The 19,107-nt window shown below is 30.9% G+C and overlaps 2 protein-coding genes across 12 annotated transcripts in view; both read left to right on the plus strand.

Annotated features, from left to right (window-relative positions):
- Positions 1-2,001: 2,001 nt before the first annotated feature.
- On the plus strand, positions 2,002-3,611 carry LOC108742109 (nascent polypeptide-associated complex subunit alpha). Of its 2 annotated transcripts, none has more exons than XM_018477143.1 (3): positions 2,002-2,094; positions 2,470-2,727; positions 2,981-3,611. In XM_018477143.1, the coding sequence occupies exons 2-3, from the start codon at positions 2,473-2,475 to the stop codon at positions 3,371-3,373; spliced, it is 648 nt and encodes a 215-aa protein (XP_018332645.1). In that variant the 5' UTR covers positions 2,002-2,094; positions 2,470-2,472; the 3' UTR covers positions 3,374-3,611. The 2 variants fall into 2 exon arrangements, with proteins under 2 accessions (XP_018332645.1, XP_018332646.1); XM_018477144.2 differs by lacking the exon at positions 2,002-2,094 and adding an exon at positions 2,232-2,409.
- Positions 3,612-4,885: 1,274 nt separating this feature from the next.
- Positions 4,886-19,107, plus strand: part of LOC108742110 (transcription factor HNF-4 homolog) — a 41,154-nt gene continuing 26,932 nt past the window's right edge. For 4 of the 10 annotated variants that reach the window (XM_018477145.2, XM_018477148.2, XM_018477147.2 and 1 more), the window contains exon 1: positions 7,437-7,827. In XM_018477145.2, the coding sequence (XP_018332647.1) occupies positions 7,695-7,827 (133 nt within the window). In that variant the 5' untranslated portion in view covers positions 7,437-7,694. Of the gene's footprint in view, positions 5,126-7,436; positions 7,828-15,375; positions 15,714-19,107 lie in introns of those variants that run through there. The other 6 variants (XM_018477152.2, XM_018477146.2, XM_018477151.2 and 3 more) reach the window with 3 other exon arrangements.

Here is a 19,107-nt window from a genome sequence, read left to right on the forward strand (position 1 = left end):
ATACTTAAAATCAGCCAGTTCTTCTAATTTTTCGTTTCCTATCTCTATATTCGCTCTTTCCCTACTTTTTCTTCCCTTGCAAACCAGTATTTTCATTTTACTTTTATTTATTTTCATACAATACTGTTTTGTCAATACCGCTTTTAAATTATGGGAGGAGATAGATCTATACAGTTTAATTACTCTTTCTTCCTTATTATTCGTTTGTTAATATCTGTTAAACCGCTTAACAAGTTTGGATGAAATTTCCACAAGAATAACTCCAAACAACGACGTCGTTTAGAACAGAATTAGGACAGAATCAGTACATTAATTTGTCCAAATGTGGAACATACTGGTTCTCATCAATACATTATAAATTATTATCGTTTGGTCGCCAAAAAATCGTGGTAAGTGGGTAGTTTCCCCGACCTATACTTTAGTCCAAAGCTAGAGGGTAGGGCGGAAGACCCTAATGAGCTTCTATCCAGTAATTGTGAAGATATGTGGATCGGGGTTGAAGATATGTGACAGATTACCTGTATAATATTAGTGCCCTAGTATATCGCCCAATTTTATATCATGATTATCTATTTCCTAATTTAAAACTTAAGGTCCCTTTGACAACCCCTGGACACTTTAATATCCATCATGCTTAATTACATATGAAATTGTTTTTCAAGTTATTATTTGTCTAACAGATTATCTAAATAGGTTTATCCTCAGAAATACTGCATAACACTAAACAGTGGACGCATTAAGCATTTTCTTTTCATGTAGAATAAATAATAACAACGAATATTAATTGCAGTAGTACTTATACTGAAAGACAAGGTCAGGGAGACACGGTTATTTAATTTGTACTTCAGTTGTTCAGTTTATGTACGCGTTACGCAGTTTTTATGTATTTTTACATTTCACAAATACTCTATAAATATATGTTACTGTAAGTGAAGCATGGAAAGTGTTAAGAAATTATCCGACACTGTAAAGAATTTCAGTTATGAATCACTTGAGTAACATTATTACGCAGGGTAAAAATTGAATCCCCTTTTTTAATGAAAACCCTGAGGGTTTATATGTGCCTAATAAAAAAAATTATTAAAAAAAAGGAAAATTAAATAAATAAAAATTATACTCTCCTTTTGTTTTCCTCGTGTTGCTATCAAAAGAAAGACTTTATTAAGTATTTATTACTTCGCGTTGTGTAAGTTCATAAAAATCACTTCAATAAAAGTTGTTTTTTAAAAGCCAAAATTAAAAACGCGTTAAATTTTTACGTGGCAATGCTTAATTTAATTGATTCGTATTAATTGTTAAAGTACGTAGATTCTTCTAATAACTAGGTACTTTTTAATTACGAAATTGCTGTAATAAAAATCTTACAAACGAATTAATACGTTTTATATTGATACGGAAAACACTTTCAAACACAGATATCAAATGAAGTTTAATTGTCCAAATATTTAATATTCAGGATCATTCCATTTTAGAAAGTTTAGTACCTAATAATTAATTAATTATTCTCTACCTACAGTTACTCCTAGGCGTTTTAAGAATTGACTACAATGTACACATAAATATTATAAAATATATGTAAGANGATTTATAATAATAAGTATATGTACAAAATTTTCAATATACATTTCTGTTAATTCAGTCATTACTGCAATTTTATTTTATTTTTTTCATTATTCGTGGTTACGTAATATATCTAAATTTGTTAAAATATTCCAAAATTTCAAATATAACTAAAATGGAAACCTAGTATATTCATTGTAAACACCCTGTGTATATTTTTTTAGTTAAGGCAGACTAAATTTTGTACAACAAGTATTGCTTTATAACTGGGTAAATGGTTGTTATATTGATTATAGAGGTATTTTTATTCTCTTTTTTAACTACTTTGTGTATTTATTAATAAGGATATTCTATATTTCATTAAATTCGAATTTTATTGAATTTTGATGCAAATGCTGACATCTATTAACATTTAAAGTAAATGATTGTACAAACTACACAATCGAATGACAAATACAAAGGCAGATTCCTATCTCTTTTCTTCCAATTATAGCGCCATTACTTTTATTTTATTGTTATCCTCAGTACGATAAGGTAAATTTTAATTTATATAAAACATCGTCTATTATTTTCATGTAATTGTTTTCTTTTTCATAAAACATTATCGCCAATTACACTTTCCTTTTGTGTTTAATGAAAAATATAATATAAACTGTTATAAACATACCGTTAACCTATCACGTTGACGGTTAAAATTTGACAATGGCGATATCATGAAGATAATAAAAAATCGGTTCCAATAATTTATTATATAACTCAATTACAACCTGAGTGAATGCAGTGATAACACTTAAAAGTTCCCTTTAAATCGAGATATCAAAAAGAGGCTTGTTTTAAGTTAACCTCAAAGTGTGTGTTAAGTGATTATCAAAGTGTTTTAATTAGTGTCTTGTTATTTACAACTTTCAGATCATGCCTGAACTCACAGAAGTCGAGAAACCTCAGGTGGCTGAAACAAAGCCAGAACAGTCAGCATCATCAACAGAAAGTGATACTGATGATGAGATTCCAGAACTTGAAGATGCAGGTACAGGGGGTCCTACAGGAACTACTGCTTATCCTGGGGCTGCAGCTGCAGGTTTACCCATTGATATGGTATCAAAAGCTAAACAGTCTAGAGGTGAAAAGAAAGCCAGAAAAATAATGTCAAAGCTGGGACTTAAACCGGTTAGTTTTTATCAGTAACACTATACTATTCTAAGAATTGCTGTGATGAGATGCCCAAGGTTTCGCATTATCTTTTACATAAAAGTTTTTGATGAATTCTCTTGGCAGACTGAGCTAATTTTTAATGTAAACCTAATGTAATTGAGTCATTTGACTTTTACTGTTTATTCTTGATTCATTTTTAATCATTTAACACTAGTTGCTACTTTTGATGTTTGATATACATTATATATTGTAATTTCTTTGTTATTAGGTTCAGGGAGTAAATCGAGTAACTATTCGAAAATCCAAGAACATTCTGTTCGTCATTAATAAACCAGATGTTTACAAAAATCCAGTGAGTGACACATACATTGTCTTTGGAGAAGCTAAGATTGAAGACTTGTCCCAGCAAGCCCAAGTGGCAGCTGCTGAGAAATTCAAGGAAGTTAACCCTGCTGGTGAGGGTGCAACTGGCAATCCAACCACTTCAGTGGCTCCTATAGCTGAAGAATCGGAAGATGAAGAAGTGGACGATACTGGTGTTGAAGAAAAGGACATTGAGCTGGTGATGACACAGGCGAACGTGAGTCGAGGAAAAGCGATTAAAGCGCTAAAGAACAACGACAATGACATAGTCAATGCCATTATGGAATTGACCATGTGATAAGCTTCATTGGTAATCTGATGTTTAAAAAGATGTAAAAGATTGATCGCCCTTTCGTTTAGAGTCTTAATATAGGATAGTGGCACTCTATGGAGGGGCAAAATTGGCCATGCATTTGATGAGTCAACTTACCACCTACATCTTAACTCAACTAGTTTTATAATTTTTATTTGTGTTATAGTTATAATTTTGCAGCACTGAGTTTGAGTGTAAATACATTTCTGTCACAAAATACCAACTGGTTGTTTATTTTATGAGACTTCTCAAATGAAACTTATTTTACACATTACCTAACATTAAGGATACCAAAATAGAGAATACCAGACTGATTAAGACATAAATAGAAAGATTATCTAATTATTATTAGTGTAATCCCTTTTTATTCAAAAACACCAAATTATGTTAATAAATGTAATAAATACATACAATAAAATAGACTCTTCAAGTAAAATAGACAGCAACTAAATAAAATAATTTAAAAGTTTTTTTGGTAATCTGTGATTAGATATTTATTTGAATAATGGCTTTCATTAGTTTTTATTGCTTGCCAGAAGTTACACTATTAGGCACATAATATTTTTTCTTTTTTATTAATAAAAAACGTAATTTTGAATGCATTTAAATTTTTAAAAGTTCGTACTTTACGNTATCATTATGTTTATTAAAAATTATTCATTTGCCAAACACTTATTGGACAGACAGATAAATATCATAATATTGAATGTTGCTACAATAACCAACAGTAATTATTATCTTACAAACAATTTACTGCAAGACTTTTATTTACTTAAGCTGTTTGAGTTTAGAAAGCCTATTACGAAATTATTCATTACTTTTCAGTTGACGACTTGAGGGATACTCTTATCTGTATTGCTATATTGTGATTCCCGAAAGTTACCAATCCTATTTTATATTTACCTACCACAAAATTGTTTATTAACAAATGTTGAAAATTGACCAAAAGATCCTGTACTAACCGCGGAACATCCGCAACATCCGCATCCAATTTAAAGTGGTCTCTTGTGTGGTTTTTAAAAATTCAATTTAACTAAAAAAGCTTATAGCTTGACAACACCATATAAATTGATGATTATTAACTTATATTCAGTAACAATTCCGAAAAAAGGTATGTTGCAAGTAGATGGACCACAATGTGTTCAATTAAAGGTGTTTGACATTCAACGTTTATTAAAAAAGAGTGCGGTACGACTGGTCACACGGTAAACACGTGCTTGAAGTCACTCGAAAAGAATGCATACATTTTCATAAAAATACATCGACAATACAAATTACTCGAAAAGAACTGTCGATTTCTAATAATTATTGAAAAATAAGTGCAACAAAGGACCCAAAATTCATTTAATTAGACCACATTCTTTATAAATTAATGTATGTAAATAATACGCGTTATTTATCATGAAACAAGAAGAAAGTAATATTTATATTGATAAGAGCATCGTGCAACATATTGTGATATCACAGTATGTAAAGTAGTCAGTAAAATGTAATTTTGTTTAGTGAAAGAAGTTGTTAAGACAAAGTTGAGTTATTTTCGTCGGTACGAATTAACGCGTTCTAGTGTCACGAATTAAAAACAATTTTGTGCATTTTGTTAATGTTAATGCAAATTGCAAATGGTAATGATGACTTCCACAGACGTTACCATGTCTTCACCATCTTCCATTGACGAAGTCAACGAATTTCCTGCTGCCTCCCATCATGTTACAATAGCAATGCCTTCTATAACAACTGGTAAGAATGTTTTATTATTTATTTTTAAATTTAATTGGCTATTTGCAGTTTTATTAATTTTTAAACGAGGGTTATCATGGTTTTCCAATGTGTATTTTAGAGGATGTCGTTTAAGTATTGAAACTTTATTCAAATCATAAAAAAAGACAACAAATTGTGCCTTTTTCTCTTGATGGTTGATAACCCTTCACCTTAAATTGATTTCGTTAAACTACATTTCTGAGAAGTAATTTTAAATTCTTAGAAGTTAACAGCGCCTTAAGATTTTCTCTACAATAAGTTGATAACTCCTATAAACCCCTTAACTCATAATAAGTTCTGTAGTCCATTTAAATTCTAAGTAAAGATATGAAATTCTTAATAGAACGGATGATAACTGTATTTTTAGAACAATATTACTAGGTAATTTACACAATATTGTTTGTGATATTGTATGATGTTGTAACCCTTTTAATAGTAAGATTATCGAAATTTCGAGAGAGGTCCGTTTAAAAGAGCTTAGGTACTATTTTGTCAAAGTGGTTTTTAAACTAAATAATATCTAGAAAATTACAAATCAAAAGAGTTTCTTAGAACGATAAACATCTTATGGTTTCTGGCCACCATTTAGCACATAGGATTTATAAAATGGAGTCGATTTAATCTACATCAATTTTTCTCGTACTTAAAGATAAATATTCTACTTTTTGGTCTACGTAACTTTATTATTTTGGGTACTTTCTTTTTGCAATCTCATTTTGACGATCAAAAGACGCAATATGAAACATTTCATTCACCAAACTGAGAAAAGCTTTAAACAACAACATAACAATTCTAGTTTTGCTTGCTGGGTCCATTCTCATCAAGATCAATTTCATGTCGGTAGGTGTCGGTAGGTACCAATGGAACTTGCCTAGAATGTTAACAATCTTTAGCTTTATTTGTAAGTAAATACTAGAATGGTTTACAACTCGCGCTTGCTCTATAAGATTATGTAAAATTGTAGTATTTATCTGCCAGCAAGAAAAACCTCGAAAAGCACATTTATTGCATAATTTTTGTATGAACGTTAAACGTTACATTTCATTTCATATTTTGTTATCTGCACCAAGAGATCCAATGAGAAACAGGGAGTTCCGTTTTCCACAGCAGAGATCACGACCGACCAAAGTCTATGTCAACAAAAGGATAATCGTGATTCACTACAAACAATAAAAACAGTGAAATGGCACAGAATGAGAACATTAACGGTCTTCATTTTTTTATAATCACGTATCTCCAGACTCGTTAATTACGCATTGTCCGCAAAAGCGAATTATTTGCCAAAGANAAAACAGGCCGATTCCAAAAAACTTAAGATTTTTATTCTTCAAATTTTATCTATTCTGTTAACCAAAAAATGAGATATGTGGCAGTCGTGTTGAAACATCTACGAACTTTCTCACATGTGCCTAGTATTACCGTTGTTTTCAAATTTTATAGCTACAACTACAGCGTTCATGATTATTTATTAAAAATATCTCTCTCTCTCCTTATACTTTCAATGCATGAAGTAAATAGAGTTACTGTATTAATGAGAACAACGTAAAGCATCTTGTTTTTAAACTAAACACGTTATCAGAAAAGTCATCTACATTCAATTAAATGCTTGATAAGAGAAAAGAAATGCCTTTATTATCAGTGCTTACGATTGATAGACGAGTTTTTGATAACGCAGCCCTTAATAGGCACTTAACCATACGCTACTTGGTATTTCCTCTGATAAGGTTCAAAGCCAACGACAATATACGATAAATATTATAACTTTTTCAAAATTTTGTCTTGTTATCAAATAATTTAAATATATAATGACGCATTCTATACTTTGTTTATATGGACAGACAAACAAAGAAAGTTAAAAAGATCTGACGAATATAACGTCAATTTTTCTTTCTATTTTCCTTTAATTTTCCACATTTAGGGGCGAAATATTTTCTTTAAAGTTATAGATGGACCAGCGTTACTTACAAACAGTTGTAATTTCCCTAGAGAAATAGCGTAATTCTAATTAATATCGTTAAATAAATTTTACATAATTTGTTTATTTAATCGTCAATTCAGTAGCGATCTAATGAGTAAGTTCGAATAGGTTCTATTTTATCGGCTTAACAAATACAAAAATATTCACGCTGCAGGAAAGTGATTTGATTATCATCGATGTAAATACAGAGTCATTTCCACAATTTGTAACACGAAATTAAATGTGTTATCTATCGTCGATAAGGAGAATCTTCATGTAAATTCCCCACCATTCCTAAAGCCTTATTATGTTCCCCAAGGTGTTATTGTCAGCAAGCTTAGACGTGTCCACATATTGTAGTGCTGTTGTCACTGTTGTAAGTGATGAAAAACAGTCAAGACAATTAAATATTAATTAAATGTTGCCAGTGTTCGCTTAAGAACTTCTTCTCTGTTTTAGTAAATGTCGATAAGTGTTAGTGTTTTTAATTGATACACCTACAACAACGTCGTGTTCGTGTGTTAAAAAATTGACCTTCGCGGGATTTTTATTTTTAATTAATAGTATCTATCGTGGTGTAAAGTTATTGATATGCTAACTCTTGCCGAATTTATAAAAATGCCGCTTTGCAGTCCGGACAGTTCAAGAACTTCTGATGAAGGATTTACCGAATTGGATAACGCTAATTTGACTCATTTAAACGACTGTTTGACTATGATTTTGGGTAAGTTTTTTATAAACAAAATATCTATGTAGAACAAACAGAATAGCTCAAAACCCCAACGCCAAAACACGACACTGTAGTTGTCCGAAGAACTTTTCGGTAACAAAGTTACCTTCTTCAGGGACTGAAGTAAACTACAGTGCTAAAGTGCTTCGGACAACTACAGTGTCGTGTTTTGGCGTTGGGGTTTTGAGCTATTCTGTTTGTTCTACTACAACCGCCAAAGTTTTTCCATCTTCATAAAATATCTACGAAATAAATAAGTTAACGAATTAATACAATAAATCAACTGAAATAAAAAACAAAATACCTTCAAGAGAAAAACAACAATGAAATTGTAATTGGGCAAAAATGCATAAAATGATTTAATTTGTCTTTGAAAGAGCGATATGTATATTAACATTCCTTATACATAGAAAAAAGTTGTTTTCTTTTTATATTTGGGTTGTATTAAGACGCTTGTGACCTTCCGATAAGGATTATTATAGTTTGTGTTATAATATCTTAAACTACTCTATTAAGTCAATCAACTACAATTTGTAAAACGTGTTGTTTTCTACATTGTTTTATGGTAACCGCAAATTTAATTACCGTCTGTTGTAATAATAGTTAAAAAGTGTGTAAATATTATCCTTCATTAAGTTTATAGGTATTAGGTGCGGATATACCTGTAGGTGTATCAGTAAAAAAACTTTAAAATCACATAAATATATTTAGTGACTTTGACATTGACTTCACAGTTGACTTCTTGAAGGAAGTTTTAACCTTTAAAAGTACTTTAGGTAATTGCAGATATGTGGATCGGGGTTGAAGATATGTGACAGATTACCTGTATAATATTAGTGCCCTAGTATATCGCCCAATTTTATATCATGATTATCTATTTCCTAATTTAAAACTTAAGGTCCCTTTGACAACCCCTGGACACTTTAATATCCATCATGCTTAATTACATATGAAATTGTTTTTCAAGTTATTATTTGTCTAACAGATTATCTAAATAGGTTTATCCTCAGAAATACTGCATAACACTAAACAGTGGACGCATTAAGCATTTTCTTTTCATGTAGAATAAATAATAACAACGAATATTAATTGCAGTAGTACTTATACTGAAAGACAAGGTCAGGGAGACACGGTTATTTAATTTGTACTTCAGTTGTTCAGTTTATGTACGCGTTACGCAGTTTTTATGTATTTTTACATTTCACAAATACTCTATAAATATATGTTACTGTAAGTGAAGCATGGAAAGTGTTAAGAAATTATCCGACACTGTAAAGAATTTCAGTTATGAATCACTTGAGTAACATTATTACGCAGGGTAAAAATTGAATCCCCTTTTTTAATGAAAACCCTGAGGGTTTATATGTGCCTAATAAAAAAAATTATTAAAAAAAAGGAAAATTAAATAAATAAAAATTATACTCTCCTTTTGTTTTCCTCGTGTTGCTATCAAAAGAANTTAGATTCTTTTTATCATTAATATATAAATAGAATTGTCTAAAAGTTGCACATGTCTCTTATAATTGTACTATATCAACCCTAAGACACTTATTGTAGGATTCATTTACTATCGACAAAATCCCTTTCGTATTAGAAAATCAACTTGCCAAACTAATTTTACGACACTATTTCGACATTATTTAAGTAGTAGGTAACTGAAAGTTTACTAGATACAAAAAAGACAAACACAAATATTTGAGTAGATAGATAAATAAATAAATAAATACATAAAACATTTGGTTAGTTCTTAGTTCCACTTATAAATATTAGAAATTATACTGTAACAAATATTTAAATGTGTTAGAAGTTCATCAAACAGTTTAACTTCATTTTTTTCATTTTGCTATTCTACTTATTCTTTAAGTAATCAATAATAATTTGTTTTATCGATAATAATAGCAAATATTTCAGGAATAAGCAAATAAAATTTACTCGTATGCCTATTCTAGGTTCACCTCTGCTAATATTCTCATTAATGAATGTTTGATGTCTCACAATTCCGATATTGTACTAGGAAATGTATAAAACTAATGCTTTTTTTATTTACGAAGTCATAAAAAACTGTCTCCCCCACTTTCTAATATCGAATTCTATTATGTAGAGTGACTGAAAGTCTATAAAAAAAATTTGGAGTGATTCTGGTCTGGAGCCTCAATTTTGGACAATTACTGTATATTTATTTGCAATCTTGATTCATGTCTTGAAATCAAACGGGCTTATAAATAAATATACGAGATTTTGCCGGTTAATTTGGTACGAATCAAGCGGTCGTATTATCAGATTACAATAGTACAATAGGAAGTTGATCAAATTCGTTCAGTTTCATTTAAATCCCAAAATATACTTGAGAAGCTTTACAAGTGTGCTGACTATTGTTAAAGACAATAAAAAAATATTTTTTGTAGGTAGTGAGGACAATGGCATGTAATTTTCAATGCTAACAATTGCCATCTCTAACTAAATCGTCAATACGAAATACTGTTCATTCCAAGAAATAATGCAATTTAGGAGATTTTGGTTAATCTCAAGCTATAGTAGTTTATTTATTATATTTTGTAAGTCAATAAATAGTTACTGAATTATTTCGATTCAAGTTCAAAACCAATCGATATTTTTCATACACTTCGAAAATGACAATGATATGTAACAAATTTTCAAAAAAATATTTTCAATAGCAATTTGCTAGGGTACCCAGTAATTATGAAGCATTTGCAATAGCAATGTTAGCTAATTAAAAGAAACAAATGCAATCATGCACTAATTTGGCTACTTGACGATAATATATTTTTAAATGTTCCATTATTATTCTATCAGATTTAATCAATACGCTTGCTTGTGGTTACTAAAGAATGCATAAGAACAAATTGCATATCAGATTAATAATAATTTTAGGTGAGATCAGAAATTAATATAATTTCGGGCTTTTCTTATCTATCCCTTCTGCTAATGATTCTTAATCACCGACAAATACAAAAATGAATGCTCAATATGTAATTAATTTCTTCTTTAGATTTACGACACCAATTAAAATAAAAAGAAACAAAAACATTTCCTAACTGCATGTCTCTAGTTAATTAAAATATCCTCATTTGGATTATTAATTTCTGAATACACTGATTAGCAATCGAAAACGTGATTATTCGCATTCTGAGAAGGTCGGTTGATTATAAACAAAGTAAAAAATTAGTCATAGTTCTTTTGTCTGATTTTGGCGCTTGTGCTGTGAGTGTTCAAGTATGTAAGTATCTGTTCCAATTACTACGCAAGCTGATAACAACAAATGCGATCTACTCATCGTATTGTTTAACGGCAATGGTATGAACTGATCTTAAAGCAGAATAGGAAATGAAAATGCCTGGAATTGTTCATCTACTACTATATCTCTTCTAAACAAATGTAGAATATCGAAAAGAAAACATTTGGTATGTTTGACAAAATTGTCATATATTCTGTCGAATTAGGAGAATTCGGCTTTTACACCATTATCAAAGAGTATAATACTACATTTCTAGAACATTTAACTTTTGGGTGTTTCATTCCCACCAGCCAGTAATTCTGGTGGGCGGGCAGTCCCTCCGGACTACGCCGGAAAGTAGGGCGGAAGGCCCTCTTTCAGAAATCGTGGGGATGGGTGGGTGGTGAGGGCGAGAAAGGCGAAATGAAGACAAAAGAAAATAAAAAATTATCTGTGGAATATTAGCAGCAAGGAAACCACAGAAAAACTTGGACCATAGCAGACGAACCCGGAATCGAACCAGAGTCCTCCAAAATGCTAAGCAACGGTCTAAACCATGCCCCTCGGAACACATTTCTAGAACTTAATCGATGTTTAAATACTAAACTTGGTGCTTATAAGGTGGATTGTAAGAGAGGGAGGGTAAAGGATAATCTATTTGGTCCTAAATCTGACACTATTTGTTTTATAACTCATGGTCCCCTTTGAATTTCTCTACCAAGTATGAAACCTCTTCGTTGGTACCAAGTACCAAACTTAAACGTCGAAGAAGAGTCTCTCTTATTATCTTTTTATTGTTTGTTATTTTTTTATAATATATATTCATAGCTCAATTTAGATTCTTTTTATCATTAATATATAAATAGAATTGTCTAAAAGTTGCACATGTCTCTTATAATTGTACTATATCAACCCTAAGACACTTATTGTAGGATTCATTTACTATCGACAAAATCCCTTTCGTATTAGAAAATCAACTTGCCAAACTAATTTTACGACACTATTTCGACATTATTTAAGTAGTAGGTAACTGAAAGTTTACTAGATACAAAAAAGACAAACACAAATATTTGAGTAGATAGATAAATAAATAAATAAATACATAAAACATTTGGTTAGTTCTTAGTTCCACTTATAAATATTAGAAATTATACTGTAACAAATATTTAAATGTGTTAGAAGTTCATCAAACAGTTTAACTTCATTTTTTTCATTTTGCTATTCTACTTATTCTTTAAGTAATCAATAATAATTTGTTTTATCGATAATAATAGCAAATATTTCAGGAATAAGCAAATAAAATTTACTCGTATGCCTATTCTAGGTTCACCTCTGCTAATATTCTCATTAATGAATGTTTGATGTCTCACAAAACGTATTGAGAGTCGAATAATAATAATATAACTAGTGTGTAATAAATAATGTTATTTAAAATACAAATATATTTATTTTTTTCCCAGCGAATCATACATGTTTTTGTATACCTACGAATAGAGTACATATAGTAATTTTTTAAATTTTAGTTTTGGTGGAAGCGCCGGATCGTTACTTTTTCCAATAACGAAACGAAAAATGTAACTTTAAAGATAAACTACAAAACGTTTCACTGTAAATTTCAAATGATACGAGTATTTCACAATTTGATTAGAATGAAAATATTTCAAGGAATTCAATTTTATTCTTGCGTTGCGGTTAGAAATGCTTGGTATATGAAGAGAATAATTCGTATAAAAAGTTTGTTTATGGTTATCAAAAGTCGTAAAATTAGTTAGTTTTAGATATTAGCACATAGATTTTTCTATTTAATTGTAGTTAGTAAAAATAGTTAATACATTAGATGTGTTGAATTTGAATTTTTGGTTTCTTTTTCTTTGTCGAATACTTATTCCTGTATCTCATCCCTTTTACCAATTCTGCGTCTTTAGACTTTACCTTGGAGTTTTAGTTTTATTGAGGAAATTGATTAAAATAAGTAGTTATACATACATACTAAAGCACTTTCCCGATAAGCAATATTCCGCCTCAATATTATTTTTAATAGGGACGTTTGTTTTTCATCGATTGCACACATATTGATAAATGAAGAGATTAGTATATATATTCTTTTATTCATTTTACGCACAATCTGCCGAATGGACAAAATCATTCAAAATTAATGACTAATCTATTTGCTTATGTGTGAAAGTTTTGTTTGGATGTAGTCATCGTGTTCCCGATAATATTCAAAACCTTACATTTCGATGACAAGGTGGTGATCTAGTGGAGTGCAAAGGTTAGCTGGCCAAAATAAAAAAATTTATGCAATACAGATAACAAACACAAAAAAGCATCATACGCACACATTTTTGGCTAGACTGAAAATGAGGCTAATGAACCGAAAACACGTTTCATTACAATCGGTACACAAAGAAACAAACAAAATGGTTAAAAATACACAAATAGTTAAATTAGAACAAAATATGATATGAAGTGAACGATTTATATTTAAATTGGGTAAGAATTATGACGACATAATCATCATAATACCAACGATAAATTGTGATCAAAATCATACAATTAGAAACAATTTTTATAGAGAGAAAGATTTGTAATGATGTTTTAATTGTTATCCAATGATTCCAATTATTCCGAGATGAAAACTTTCAAAATGCGACCAGTTTCCATTGTACTCGTATTCTTGATTTTGACAATTTTTATCCCTGAATGCAAATAATCAAAAGATCAAACTAATTTACCAAAGTTATGCGTATCAGTCCCATTTAAAGATTTTAGACTTTCAGTAGTAGAAAGGTGGGACAGATTCTAAAATTCAGAAGAGTGAAAAAGAGTATATCGACGAAACCAGAAGTACAGCCACTCAACGAATTAAAGAACACCAAAGCATAGAAAATACGTATACCATCCTATAAAACAATGAATCAAATCATGAAACAGAATCGGTTGTTACTTCGTGAAAATTGTAAAAGATTCATCATAGAAGAGAAGGAGAAATGAAGAAGTATTAGAAAGAATAGGAGAACAGAGGACTCTATGGAAGTCAATAAAAAATAGGCGAGATAGGTTGGTAGGACACCTTCTCAGGCATGAAGGTCTAGTCAGAGATTAGAGGCAGAAGCAGGAGTTAATAGGAGTATAGGTAGACCTAGGTTAGATTAGATTGTTCACAAGTAGTTAAGGAAGTCATTTCGTTTTTTTTTGTGGAAATGAAAGACAGTTTTCGTATAATAAACAAATACTTTATTAAATTATATATTGACCGTTTTGGTCCAACACCTTTTGCCATCTTTCTGGTAGTAGCATAATTCCACGCTCATAAAATTTTTGGTCTTTGCTGGCAAATAACTGATCGAGGAGGTTTTTGACCTCCTCATTTGAGGTGAAGGTTTTACCGTCTAAAAAATTTTGGAGTGACCGGAACAAATAATAATCCGATGGTGCCAGGTCTGGAGAATATGGTGGGTGTAGCATTGTATCCCATTCAAGCTGTAAAAGCTTTTGGCGAGTGACCAAACTTGTGTGAGGTCTCGCGTTGTCTTGGTGAAACACTACACCTTTCCTGTTGATTAGTTCTGACCTTTTCTGTTGAAGTGCATCATTCAGTTTGTCCAGCTGATGACAGTAGACTTCCGAATTAATCGTTGTGTTATCCGGTAAAAGCTAGAAAAAAAAACGATTCCTTTAAAATCCCACCAAACAGACAGCATCACCTTTTTTTGGTGAATATCGGCTTTGGAAATGGTTTAAGCCGGTTCATCTTTTTTGCGTTTAACGTTGTTGTATACAACCCATTTTTTGTCCCCAGTGATGATGCGAAATGCGAAGATTAGCTTAGGATAGGAAAGAGTGGAGGTGCGTGTCCAACCAGTCTTAGGACTGACGACCTTATGATGAAGAAAAAACAAAAAACCTTTTACTTTCACAAATAATTTAAATTACAATCATTGTTTTGCTAACATTGTCTTTAGGTGCATATGTATACTTTACAGTTTTTTAATCCTTTTTTAAATTCATTCCCAAAGACCATTCTTACTTGGTCTAGTACCTAGTTAAATCATATTAATTAAGAAATCAGAAACGGAAAGGAGAACTATTTCAATTCGGCAAACAACCATTAATTACTTAACTAAGTAATTAAAATCGGTTCACATGTTCTCAGTCAATTTTCAATTCACAACGTAAAGTTTAGTGCCCATAATAAACACGTAGTGAAATCCTTCGAGCCACCGTTCGGTCGTGACGTAAGTCACTTAACCATTACTTAACTTAACTCGCTCGTTCTTCCGAAGTTTGTCGAACATTGTTTTCGTCGGACTTAGCCGCGACGCGTCCCAGCGCCGCGGTTCGCTTTATTATCATCATATGATTGCCGTCATCGTCATCGTTGCAATAACATGCTCATTACAGGTATTTTACGCGGTCGGTAGGTACATGGTGTTGTTTTTGTATCGCGTAAGACCGTCCCCTTATATTGATGTGTGTCGCTCATATTTGGCACCGGTTTTTTTTTCATTTCGAACTTTTCAAAATATAAACAATGGTATCGTTAGTGGGGACCGTAGGGACAGCGCAGTAAAGTTCCGAAGGACTAAAACGGCCAGTGAAATTGTTCAACATAGTTGTTAAAAAGTAATGGGATTATATGAAGGTATGTTAATGGTTGTATGACTTACATTATATATATATACACAATACATATGTGCAAATGCAACTTATTTATCTATCCGATCACTTCCATTGTATATTATCTATTAAAATATAGGGACGTGCCCGGTGGGCATGACTGACTTTACAATCTATTAAGATTGTTCTTGTTTAACCGCAAGTCTTCGTTACTCTGTGCATGAAGTTTTTATTAATCGTGACACAGCAAAGTTAAACAGTAACTTACTATTGTACATAGTAGAAACGAGTAAATATATGTCGCACATACACGGATATATTTGTATAAATGTGTGGAGGTGTGTGTGTACAATACACATTTATGTATGTCGAGATATGTGAAGTCGGTCGTTCCGTTCGTTCGGCGTATCGACTCCTACCGTTTTAATGAGGAATATCCAGTGTCAGTCCCGTGTTTATGATAAAATTACAGGAAATTTCCTGCACCATGCACGGAATAAATAATATATCCGATTATATAAGTATACGTGTATTTTTTCAGTAATAAAACCTATCTGTCTCGCGAGAGCCACTAAAGTTATTACGATTAACAATATATTTTTTATTTGCTTACATAAAAAAAAACTGATACCGCATATCTGCTGTGTAAAAAGATTAATGAGCTTATGTTACCTACATATAAAGGCGTTATGTACCTATTGTATATAACTAACCGAGCGACATCGTTTAGACGTCTGTCTTGGTCCAGTTTTCCTCTGGTTTTCTCGGATCACTTTGGAAAATTCTGGGAGAGTAATATTCCACAGATAAATAATCTCACTATCTTCTGTTTGTTTCTGATCATCTCTTTTTGTCGCCAACCACCACGCAGCACCCATTCCCCTGAAGAAGACTTTCCAACTAAGCCTCCCTCATAGTCCCGAGGGATTTCCCCTCCCGTCACCAGTTTCTTATGTCCCTATAGTGAAAAGCATCTCCTCACGTATTTTATTCGAAGACCATAATAATATGTACCTACTCAATACTTTCATTGTTTTCATGGTTTTCATAAAATAAATCGATTTATCAAAATTGATAAGAAAGGATTATGTGTTCTCAGTATGAACTTAATAATTCGTAAATACTCAAGATAATATCCGATAGGACATTAGGTATGTGTCGTTATCAGAACTTAATAACGTTGAAATGAAACAATAAAATAACTACATTTATAATTCTAAACGTTTCAAAAATATAAATATTGTGAACTGCGTCTAATGCCATCGTTTTATTTATTTAAATAAGTAATGGTTTATTTATATGAATTCTCGTTTTCGCATTATTTACATATAATATGGTCAGTTTTATCGTACAAGTCTGTATGACAATTTATAATTCTGGACGGTATCGATCGTCGCCTGCGGCACTCGATCACAGCACTAACCTGTTCAACAAAAAATAGAAAAATAAAGTGATACGGGAAACGTTTTAAACATCCTTAGTCTCAATAATTAAATATTTAATTACGTAATTTATTGTTTGAACACCGATATTGTACATAAACCCCAAACCCAAATTCTAAAGGCATCCAGATGCCAATTATGTAACTGCAAATCTAGCAATTCAGGATTATAATTTAGCGGTTCCCATTCAAAAATCTTATTTGCGTATCTCCTTAAATGCCTTCTGTCTCAGTTTTCTTGGTTTCATTATGTATGCGTATGTTTATCAAATATGTTCCTATTAATTTGTTTTGACAATTTCTATTCCTGAATGCGAATAATCAAAAGATTTAAACTAATCGACCGAAGTTATACCTATCGATCCCATTTAAAGATTTTAGACTTTCAATAGTGCAATTTTCTTTGTTCTTCTTTTTCATATATCATATCATCCATTTTAACGTTTGAATTTCATAATACAGCAATAATATAGTATCTCATCGGTTACTATGAGAGCGTTTTCTAATTTTAAAATATAAAAAGCTTTAGATAAGACAGCTGTATTCATCAATGTCTTATCTATTATCTCTTATTGTGAAGGTTGCAACACATCGCAAACAAGAACAGGTAGGCAATAAAATACAACATTCTCAACATATATTTTCAAAATGTGTATTTAAAATTAGATAGACTTTTCGCAATTAGAAAAATAGAGATCGCACCTTAACACATTTTATATTTTACCAAGTTCATACAAATGATTTGAGCTTGCCAATTATTACAGATCAATGGCTATTAAAATATTTAAATCTCATCACAGGTATTAGGAGCGAAGATAAAATGAGTATAAATTTGTGAAACTTTACCAAATGTTAATTTTTTTTTATATTTTAAAATGTTTTACCGAGTTTAGAGTATCAATAACAACATTTTATTTCATGTGTGATAGATGACAATTTTTTTATTCCGTAGTATCTAAATATCAGTATAATTGAATAGAAGTCAGATTTACATTATCATTTACATAACTTGATTAGTGCAGAATTTCATAATAAAGTTCCGGCCAAAAATGATGCATGTGCAACTAACTAATGATTGAGGAGAAAAAGTGTTTAGTTATCTTTATATTTGATGTTATGACATCAATAACTTGCCTGTCATTGTAGCCTTGTTAAATTTTGGCAACGATTACTATGGCACACGTATAAAATGTAGGATAATAGCATAAAAAATATCATCTCGATTGCAACTTAATCGATAAATAATTCACATTAATTTCCTTAAATTAAATCAAACGTATTATATTTACATAGTAGGTTGAAGTTACTTCGGACTTGCACCATCTTTTTGTTACATTGAATATCTACAAAGCATACAGATGAGTCATTTAATAATGAATTTATTATGAATCTGAAGAATTCGTTTAAATTTTATTTTAATTTATTTAGAAATATCTGCATTCCAAAAGTAATTAAATAGCTATCTAAATATTTATATAATACGTAAATAACGATAGACCACGTACATATATATATGTATAGTGGGTCAATTTCTACAAATAGATATCTGTTCGATGTTGTTTCAATGAGTATAGTGAAAAAGTGTATTTTGTATAAAGTTGTACAATATCTTTCAACTTTTATGTGGAATACACCGTTTGCATTATTTTTGTTGAAAGGGGTTCGACCCTTAACCTTCTATCTTACGCTATTCTCTCTGCCATACTTACAAGTTACAATTTGTTAATTAAGTACCTCGAATACCAAAACTGCCCTAAGTAATTATTATTTTAATTTTTTTATCTCATTTCTTCTTTCCATCTTCAGTCTTCAAAATTCAATTTATGCAAATGTAGACGCTTAAATTTAACTCAGAAATACGGAGAATATTTCTGCAATCAACTTAACTACAAGGTCAATTCGAAGTAATTTACATAAATAATTACTATACCGGTATCACCGTTAACACTAATTAAAAAGATATCTAGACACGTGTCGC

Source organism: Agrilus planipennis, unplaced genomic scaffold, assembly GCF_000699045.2.
Source record: "Agrilus planipennis isolate EAB-ADULT unplaced genomic scaffold, Apla_2.0 scaffold337, whole genome shotgun sequence".
NCBI classification, from domain to species: Eukaryota; Metazoa; Arthropoda; class Insecta; order Coleoptera; family Buprestidae; genus Agrilus; species Agrilus planipennis.